At 35.3% G+C, this 10,809-nt stretch overlaps 2 protein-coding genes across 3 annotated transcripts in view; one reads left to right on the forward strand and one right to left on the reverse strand.

Annotated features, from left to right (window-relative positions):
- ACSBG1 (acyl-CoA synthetase bubblegum family member 1) overlaps nt 1-10,809 on the forward strand; it is an 80,386-nt gene that overhangs the window by 39,575 nt on the left and 30,002 nt on the right. The window contains exon 1 of one of the 2 annotated variants that reach the window (XM_072402057.1): nt 8,486-8,551. The exons of the other annotated variant lie outside the window; for it this stretch is intronic. The gene's annotated coding sequence lies outside the window, so the exon portion shown is untranslated. Of the gene's footprint in view, nt 1-8,485; nt 8,552-10,809 lie in introns of those variants that run through there. 2 annotated transcript variants of the gene reach the window in all.
- Nucleotides 897-10,809, reverse strand: part of LOC140324298 (uncharacterized) — a 10,789-nt gene continuing 876 nt past the window's right edge. Inside the window, exons 2-5 of the mRNA XM_072402060.1 lie at nt 4,815-4,947; nt 4,140-4,334; nt 3,042-3,212; nt 897-2,278 (exon numbers count right to left, since the gene is read on the reverse strand). Coding sequence (XP_072258161.1) covers nt 1,854-2,278; nt 3,042-3,212; nt 4,140-4,334; nt 4,815-4,947 — 924 coding nt within the window. The 3' untranslated portion in view covers nt 897-1,853. The remainder of the gene's footprint in view (nt 2,279-3,041; nt 3,213-4,139; nt 4,335-4,814; nt 4,948-10,809) is intronic.

The following is a 10,809-nucleotide window of genomic DNA, read 5'->3' on the forward strand; positions in this document are numbered from 1 at the left end:
GCCATGCCATGTATCATTCTATGTGGATAGGACAAGCCTTGTGCAGGTTCAGCCTCTGTAGGGTGGTGATGGTAAACCTATCAAGTCTTGGGAACACAGGTTTATATTATGGAGTATAACTAGCTCTTTTTTTATGTGGGGGCAAGCCCTTAAGTACCTTTTTGTTTTCCTTAGCTTCCACAGCTGTGCCACCTGAAGCTGACCGGTTTCACATGTGCTGGCATATTTGCCTGCTCAGTTGATGTTACCATTGGAGGGGAAGTAGAAGTAGAGGCTTCTGCCCCTTTAGGTGTTCTTGCCTCTGGCTGGCACCATATTTAAACCCACTGATGCCGTTTTGCCTGTTGGCTGCCCTTTTATGGGTTTCTAAAGTGTCAAATAAGTATTAGTTTGTTTCAGGTTGCTCCTTTTTACTTTTGTTCTTGTTTTTAACCCTGTATAAGCAGACATTATACTTGGTCCCTTTTTCAGGAAATTCTCTTTGGGTAACCTCTAGAGGAGACTATACAACAGGTGATACTGTAGAAAATTTATTCTTGTCCCCAAACCTCGGTGTAGGCAAAGCAATCTTTTTGCAGCAGGAGATTATTTTGGGACAGGGATCAGGAATTTTTGGAGCAAGGTAATCATTTAGCTCAGAGTGGACAGATACTCAGAACCCATTTTCCTTAAACCTTCAAAACAAAATTATCCAGTGTAATATTATCCAGTCTTAAGAGCATTTAACCTATAACTTGGCAAGCATTGCAGCCAATGCAATACTGCCTAAAGCCATCTTTACATCTACTATTTTCACTAGACTGCCATGAAAAAATGATTTTGTTTCAACGATAATAAATGTTCCAAAAATAACCTCAGAAATATTGATTAAAGTCAAAGTAAAAGGCTTTATGCTGTTGTAACTCAGAAAAAATGTTTATTAAAAATGTTGAGTTTAAAGAGAATCTAAAAGCCCTATTTTTATTTATATTTTATTTTCATTTGTAAATACTTGCAATCTTAGTTGCTCATATGTAAGTAAGTGTGCTTTACCGGTTTACCTGTTTATCTACTTGTACTATCAAACTGATCAAAAATAGAAAAACTCTCAATACACAGCTTAAAACTTTTAGCTGATTATATAACACACTGACAACACCTTAATAAAGAATCTACATATTTGTAGTACAATAATCAACATTATAGCAATAAGTAAAATGTAAAAATCACAGAATAAAAAGAAATTACTGCAAATATTTACCCACTAAAACCTATAATTTCTCTTTTACAATATATACGGATAGTGATTGAGGTATAGATATCTGAACAAGTAACAAAAGATTGCACAACATACAACCAGGTGCTATAAGTTGCATATTGCAAAAAAAAGATGAATCTTATTCATCTTTATCTAAACTCAAAAACAAAACTTTATTGCAGCTTTCCAGTTCATAGATGTAGTAGACTAAATCAGTAGCATTCACTAAGTTTTCTTTTTTCATGCTTTTATTTTCCCCTAGTGATTCTGCTACTAACACCCTTCTTGTCCTATGGAGACAACACTTGTTCATTGTACTGTATATTTGGAGGAGCAGCATTGTCACCCTAGACAAGTACACAGGCTTCCAAATGGGATTTTGTGTGAGAAGGGGGCAAAAAACATTCCCAGTTCCTGCCTTAGAAGTTTCTTCTAAGCATCAGGCTGGAAACTGTGTACTAAAAGAAGGGCAAATCCAGTTTTGTTAAATAGAATTGTCATTAAACAAAGCAGAAAAATACAGTGTTTAAATGACAAAGGTGCATTTGATGCAATCACCAACATTGGCTATCCCTTAGCCATGAATATTTTGTAGCTTCAACTTCCTCCTCTGCTGCTAGCCCTGGAGATTAGGCCTCCATCCATCTCGGAACTTCAAGAATTTGACAGCGTTGAGTCCATTCATACCCAAGCAGCTCTTCATCATCTCTTGGTTAAGCTCATACACTAGTTGGCCATCCACCTGAGATTCTTTAAAAGCTTTTGTGTATTGGCTCATATTGAGAAATGTCAGACATTCACACACCTGTTTTACAGTCAGACTGTGAAGATCTTTTGGAACGTCATGAATTGATTTGAAGGAATTTCCCGATGGAGATTCTGTTTTCACAAATGGATCCTGATACACGTTGCGGCTTGCATTATTATTCAGGGGTGTCTTTTTGTCATTGTTGATTTCATTGATGTCAATATATATTGGTTCAATGGTGCTGTAGCTGGGCTCTTGTGGGTTCACATCCTTTTTATCTAGCATTAAAATCTCTGAAGGGAAAAAGTAAGATGAGAAGTGAATAAATGGTATGTTTAGTGGGCCTGATTTAATAAAGCTACCCTTTCATCAGTGAAGCTGGGTGATCCAGCAAACCTGGAATGGATCTGTTCCAGGCTGAAAAACACGTGCTAACAAATAGCATCTAAGTGTATCCTCTCCAGCCTTGGACAGCTTTAATAATCAGGGCCAGTGTCTCTATCTTGTGTTTACTATCTATTAAGCAACCATACCAAAAATAATCTTCAGAACCATGAAATAAAAAACATTTTAAAATGTTAGGAAAAAAATGTTATTTATTTAAGTTGCTGGCCTGCCTCATTATATAAGTGTCCTTCTTCCAAAATATAATTATTGTGTTATGAGTAGATGAAGGTAATCTATATAAATCCTGCTTTGCATGGTATATATCATTAGGAATGCAGAATTAAAATCTGCCTGTTGAAATTTCTGCATATGACCTCTGCCATACTGTTCCACCCCTATTAGAAAGAAATCTCACTCCCCTCTCCCCTTTTTTTGAAAGATGTGGAATCAAAGAAGATTACATGAGTTTTGATGCATTTTACTTTACTTCAAAGGGCAAGTTAATAAAGTAAAACACATAGACATGAATACAAAATAAAAAAAATGCTACAAAATATTCAAAGAAACATTTTTGTTTCCCATCAGACTTCCACAAGCTGTACATATTATATAGTACATAATAATTAAGCACTTTATCTATTACTCCTTGTATTTTTATGTGCAACTTACCCTCAAAAGAGACATTTTCAGTGCTGCCATGATTTTTGACTTGCTGTGTTAGAAATTCACATAAGGAATGCCATTTATCTACACTTCCATTCTTGTATCCCAGTGCCACCACCAGTTTCAGCTGTGTCATGTACATTGGAATGATCATGGGCTCCCCTAAGAATATTTTGCCTTTATAGGAAAATAGGAAGAAAAATGATTATGCTGTCCTGATAATTTTACTAAAGGGTAATTCTTACACATTGAGAATAAGAAGGATGTGGGGGGGTCAATACAAATATTTGAAATACTTCAAAAAGTCTTCATTCATAATGTCGATTTAACTCAAACAACATCTAAATAACTGATCAGGGGAAACTCATCTACTATTAAATTCACAGTAAGACTGCATGACCGCAAAATACATTTTTATGTATGTTACAGTTTTATATCTCAGCGCCCTTAACGTCCTAATTTTTTCATCCAAAATTCTCTTTGTAGTTCTCTTTATTGGCTTCCATTTCACCTTAGAATCAAATTCAGGCTCCTGTGCTTTGCCTTCAAATCCCTCCACAGTTCTTGTCCCACTGTTTTTGAAAAATACACCCCCATCCGCTCTCTTCACTCCTCCAATGACCTACTAATGATTTTCTCTCTCTTATAACTTTATCACATGCACGGCTCTAAGTCTTTTCTAGGACTGCCCTCTCTCTACGATGGTGTTCCTTGTCCCATTCAGCTTGCTACTAATTTTTTCTCCTTTGAAAGAGCACTCAAAATCCATCTTTTCAGGCTTGCCTACCTGTCTCTTAAAACCCTCACTACTTACCCACCATTCCATATCCCCCCTCCTTTTGTGTGCTGCTTCCCCCACCTCCCAGATTGTAAGCTCTTCGGGGCAGGATCCTTTCCTCCTCCTGTGGCACTGTCTGTATATGTCTCTCATTTGGAACCCCTTTTGGTTGTATCCAGTGTATTTTTATTATTATTAATAATAATAATAATAATAATAATTCATGCTTCTGGAATGTATACAAACATAAAAAAGGTATACAAACAAGTGATTCATACTTCCTATTTTAGCAATCTGATAACCAGATAATTATTGTTTCTGCTTACCTTTTTCAATCGGATGTCCAAATAAAAACATTTCCTCGTAAGTATCTTGTAATGTCAGCTCAGATAACATTTCATCTTGAGATTTCATATCCCCCTTTTGCTTGTATGATAAAACAGTAGCTGTGCGGACAGTAACAGGTAGAGTATATTTGGGTAATATCTCTTCCAGGGTCATAGGAATTTGATTATTTAAAGCTGTAAAATGAAGTACACAATGAGAAATAATACAATGTGGTATGTGTCTCTTCTTGAACTACGAGAGCTACAGTACCTCCAGCCCCACTCTCTGTCTGTTTTCACTTTGCAGTGTTTAATGTTACCTGCATTTCTCTTTTAATTGTACAAATGTTAATATGATCATTTTAAAATCATTGCACTTAGCACCTTATCATTTAAAATTACTTTTAATATTTCAAAGGCCAGCTTCATGGGGAGATAAAAACACCACTTGATACGGTTATATTTTAATTTTAAAATATCAATTTGTTATAAACGTAGATAGCAATTATATTTGATATTAAAGCCGAAGTTTAAAATTCCAATATTTCCTTTTCCGGTTCTTCCTTCCAAAAGCCTTAAAATGTCATGCATAATCAACAGAATTTGATTTATTTAAAAACAACACTATATCAGTTTGGCAGAAAGAATATTTCTTTATATGATACAGATTCTTACCTGCAACAGGGCTGCTGACTTTTGGCACCAGAAATTTCAGTCTTGTCATTTTAATAGGCAAGGAAAACAATTTCCCACTTCTAGTTTCAGCTGTTATCCTGCTCTGGTTGTACAAGGAGTGCACTCTGATAACCTGTAATAAATTATAAATACAGTCTGTTAAATATTTGTTTGGGTTTGGATGTTGATGTTTTGTAGTCTTCTGACTATGATTGGTCATAGTTTTTATCGATTGTCTCATTATATATAAATAAAAACCACAAAGCCCTTCCATGTGTATAATTCCTTTTTTTCAAATAAAAATACAACAGAGAATTACATTCATTTTAGAAACTCACATCAAGCACAAGTCTAAAATTAAAAGGGAGTAATTCCTCATAAGGAAATAAATGACATGTATCTTATAGATGCTGACAGTGCATCCAAACAGCAGCACATGATTCCAAGACAAGATTGAATTCATACTTTTTTTAATCCAATGGTATAACCGTAGAATTGTATTTACAATATCAGACCTCATATATGTGCAAGTCATACCAAATATTTCACCCACTGTGTATAAGTACTACTAGTATAACTAGAAGACTAGGGTAGACTTCCACTTATACTGATATTAGTTAAGTTTTAGGTTGATTGTTCAGGTATTGGGCCTGATTTATTAAAGTTCTCCAAGTTTGGAAAGGATACATTTTCATCAGTGAAGCTGGGTGATCTAGCAAACCTGGAATGGATTTCCTAAAAGTAATTTGCTATTTGTTAGCAAATGTTTTCAATCCTGGACCAAGTCCATTCCAAGTTTGCAGGCTTCACTGATGAAAGTGTATCCTCTCCAGCCTCGGAGAGCTTTCATAAATCAGGCCTTTTGTGTAGCTACATACTGCACCTGGATGATCTTAAACCCTAGTCCATGGCCTATGTAGACTATGCAGAAGTCGGGCCCTGTTTGAAGGCACTATATACAAAACAAAAACCTTCTTTTAGGATCTGTACATACATACAGTTTTTGAACTTCAGTTTACTGAAGTAAAATATACTGAAGTATATTTTCTGAAACCGTTAGGTGAGGCTGCTTATTTTATATATGTATATAAATATTTTGCTTTGGCTTCTTCTCTATTTATTGTAGAATCTTTTATTTCACTTGTTAAAATGACAACCAGGAGATTTATTCTGTAAAACTTTCTTGTAAAGATTTACAGGCTTTCTCTGTGGTTGTACATAAAATGCAGAAAAATTCCATTATACCGGTTTGTTCAGCTCAGTTTCACAATCACTTGCACTTAGTATTTCACCTATCTATTGTTTCACAAAGTCCAAAGGCAAAATTGTGCAATAACATTGACATTTAGTTATGTGTGTGTTCTTGGTCCAGGAGGAATGCCTAGTTCCTCCACCGACTTGGAAGGTGATTTTCTGGTTGAGAAAGTGGGGAAATTTTCACCTACAGCTGGAGTAATGCTATAAACAAATAATAATAAAAATATTTATAATCTTAAACAGTATTTATTTAGTGCCAACATTTCACACTGTACATTAAATAGAGATTGCAGATGACAGATACAGACACAGTGACACAAGAGGAGAGGAAGACCCTGCCCAGAAAAGCTTACAATCTATTATTTATAAAGAACAGCACCAATAAATAACTAATTTTCTCCTAAATGACCAAAAGTGCAGTCTATATACTGTACAAGGGTTTTGTACAAGGCTGTTGAAGGCCTTTTAGGTAGCTGATACCTAAGCACTGTAAAATACTTGGTAATACTACTGTGGATTGTGTTGTCATATGAGTGTGAAAATATTGCACCACAAAGCAGCAACATCAGACAAGACCCATTTTTGTCTGATACATAGGCCCTGATTTATTAAAGCTTTCTAAGGCTGAAGAGGACACACTTTCATCAGTGAAGCTGGGTGATCTAGCAAACCTGGAATGGACCTGATCCAGAAATGAAAACATTTACTAACAAACAGCTAATCACTTTTAGGAAATCTATTTCAGGTTTGTTGGATCATCCAGCTTTACTGATGAAAGTGTATCCTCTCCAGCCTTGGAGAGCTTTATTACCTCAGGCCCAGTGAGTAAAGTGCAATGCTGATGTGGTTGATAGCTACTGTATTAGCGAGTTGAAGTGCCATTAAAATGAATGCTGCCTAAATGCACTTGACCATGATACATGTATTGCCATGTGTTGGTATAAACTGCTTTGTGAAACACCTAATTTAGTGCACATTGCTGCAATGTAGGAGTATGAATAGACCCCTTATGCATGACATTTGGTTTACTAATGTACTGTATGTTAACCATTACCAATGAAATACAATATTTCCATTTTTGATTCTTTGTTGCAATTAGGTCTTTGACTTGCCTTCCTTGCAGTCATATTCTATTTACATGTATCCACTTCTGCAGTGGCTGGATGGGTTTTTGTTAGTGAAAGCAGTGCACCATGCCTGTGCAATGCACATCTACATGACTACCTGTAATTTTCACTGAGACTATAGGTGTGCGGAGGGCCATACAGTGGGCAGCATTCATCAAATTTTCAATCATCAAATAAATTGACCCTCCTAGGTCCATAAATGATGGCTTCACTTGGAAGTCTGAATCCCTGTAAAATACCACTTTGACATTGTGCTGAAATGTTTAACAAATCTCAACCACTTGATGGTGTTATAACCTTATTTATAGTCTATGGTCGTCAGCACTAGTGTAACTGAACATCAGATAATGATGGCTCTGCTGCTGTGTTTGCCTTGAACAACAAATTGTGGTGACGGTATAGAAGTCATTTAATTTATTTTCTCACTACTAACTATTCTTTATGATATTAGGTATATTGTGTTTAGCATGACAAACCTTCTGATTACGGAAATGTATATTTAAAAAAACAAATTCAAAATCTGTTTGATATAAACATTTTTGTTAGTATGAGTTATGATTTAAAATATGTTTGCAATGTATAAATTGTATCCAAATATGTACAAATAGGCAGCAGTATTTGTTTAATGGATACGCAGGCCCTGCTTTTTAGGGGTATATGATTGTTTACTTTTCTGCTATCACAGCATAAGTCTATGAAGTTGCTACTAAACTCTGTGAATATTTTTAATATCTCACTGGTTCCTGGGAGTCTGAGCAACTGAATATTCTTTCGTGGCTAAGCTACAAAAACATATTTGATACACTAACAAAAACACAAATGGGCAAGTCTGTACAAATGTTAAAGTTATAGAATAAAAATGTCAATCCACAATGCAATGCAATATTTATTCATTTATTAATCTTTATGAAAAGCGGCCCCAGACCAACATAAAAACATGCAGGTAGAGTAATTGGTTTACCCTCAAAATTGGCCTTAGATTTTGAAAATGGCATATAATGATGGTAGGGAAATTAACCCCTTTGAGGGACAGTTAGTAATATGACAATGAACTTTGTAAAGCGCTGCGTAATATGTTGCCGCTATATAAATACTGTGTTACAATAATAATAATATTAAATGGCCAAAATAAATACTGGAGCAAAAAAACCTAAAAAAAAGAAAAAGTAAAAAAATATATATTTTCTTTACATGTGGTTTCTGCACAGGAGATGGCGATGTCACAAATCTCATAAAAAGAAGCTCCAGCATAACCCAGAAACATTTTCTTATGAGATTTGGGACCCTCAACATTCCCATGATTTTGCCAGAAGGACCATGTACTTTTACCTATAATTCATAGACTAATATAAGGTAAATATATTTGTTACAGTATTTTAATTGTGTTTAACTGTATTCTGTTGCTATTGTGGAATTTTCCCAATTTGGAATGGTCTTTATTTATTAAAAATACGGTGCATTTTTGTGCAAGGTCAGCTTTAGGAATAAAACTAAAATATTAACTCTGAGTATGCATGTATTGAACTGCTTTTACTTTAATGAGCTATGCAAAGAGGTGTTAAAACTATTTTGTTGCAACCGCACTAAGATGTGGGTTAACATTGCTCTAAAATTACAGTTTCCATTACGATCTATAAAACTCCTCAACTTAGTGTATTATTTAATGAATAACTACAGGGAATTTTAGAAAAATTCTGTGTATTAAACTTGTTGTGCACTTCTGTAAAACTGGTTTTATCTTATAGTCAACAGTAATGAATTGAACAGGCAATGTTTATCCAAATAAAATGTCTAATATGTTTTCTAACTAGATGGGACTTAATATTGAGCAAAATAGAAGGAAAATACTTCCAGGGAATCTACAATTAGTAAATTCAATTTGTTTTTTGTTATCAAGATTTCAAAGCTGGAATGCAACGTGAGGCACAAGATTATTTCATGAGGGTTGGAAGGCTGAATCCAGGCTTAGCTTGTAAACATTAAAAACAAGTAATTAATATAAAAACAGAAGAATTCATATTATTGCTTCTAGGGTCACCAGTGCAGGAAGGTAGGGGAAATCTCACCAATGGAGACAAAGTCACAAAATCAGGTTCTAACTCGGATTGATTGGAGATGCCATTTAGGTTTACTAAAAACATTGCAGTGTATATCACTGACCTGGACAGAACCAACTTAAACTGACATAACTTGCATAATTTCAAAGTGAAGAGGTATACCCATTTAAAAGTGATATTTCACTTTTTAGTAGATGCCTATGTTATTTTTCTTGAAACATATTTTATTTACAATTGTTTTAATAAATTGCAGTTTATGTCCATTAATACTGACGTTGAACCAGCTTTCATGGACAGCTATATTTTTCTCTCCCCTCCTCATCAACATGCCAATGATTTTTGGTACATTAAACCTGTTTTCCTTTCCATTCTTAATTTAAATCCAAAGACATTGCTGGATCTATGCAATACAGGCAGATCATGGCTGGTGCGAGGGATCCGCAGGGTGCTATATTTAGATTCCTAAAAACATCATAACACCTTCCTCAGTATTCCTTTCAAGAACTATTAGTCTTCATTCAAATAGTGGGTTGGCTCTTGGGAGGATACATATCTTGAAAGTATGTAAATCATCAAAAAGCCTTGATGAGTAGATGGCAATCTGAAAGACTGGGCATTCCTAGGCAGGCAGTATTTGCATTCTGACTGCCCTTGGTTGCATCCACAACTACTCCTGCACCTCCATGATTAAAAGAACTTAAAGACAGTGAAAGGGGTCAGCCAAAGGCAGAGGAGAGGAAAGGGTTAAATGGGGTCTATTTAACTTTTGCAGCATCTAATGCACACTGTGGGAAGCTGACTGCATGCAATGGAATAGAGTAGGTTGTTTAAGTTTAGGAGAGAAGCCTTTACAACTGTGAATGACAAAACACAATTCTTATTCATAAACATTTGTACACAGTTCTTTATATTTGCTTCATTATATTATCAGTCACAAGGTAAAAATGTCATATTTACAGCTTGTATAAATTAATTAGGGCACTGCTAGAAAAAGCATCAAAATGGTCAGTAACTGGACTTTTATGTTGTAAAGAAACAAATTAAATTTGTTACATTATCCAGAAGAAGAAGCATTTAAAGTCGAAAGTCAGCCTAAACATTTTTTATTAAAACCTGAAGGCTTTTACCAGCATGTAGGAATTCACCTAATCACCATATTTCTAAACCTGGGGACACTTGTCAGCCGTTCTTGTGATTTGTACAAATATGTCACATTGCTTAGCCCCCAGGTAACAAAGGGATTTACCAAAGGAGCTGACAAACTTCACAGAACATTTTGTGTAATATAGTCACCTAAATTATTATTCATATGAGAAGTTATCACACGCACGGTTACAAGACTTCTCTAGAGCTGCTCCAACTCTCTGGAATGGTCTTCCTCGTCCTATTCGGCTTGCTCCTACTTTCCCCTCATTTAAAAGAGCGCTCAAAACCCATTTTTTCAAACTTGCCTACCCGTCTTCTTCTGTCAATTGAAAGCACCACTACATATCTCCCATCCTATTGTGTGTGAAATTCCCCCACCTACTAGATTGTAAGCTCTTCCGGGCAGGG

This window comes from Pyxicephalus adspersus, chromosome 2, assembly GCF_032062135.1.
Source record: "Pyxicephalus adspersus chromosome 2, UCB_Pads_2.0, whole genome shotgun sequence".
Lineage (NCBI taxonomy): Eukaryota > Metazoa > Chordata > Amphibia > Anura > Pyxicephalidae > Pyxicephalus > Pyxicephalus adspersus.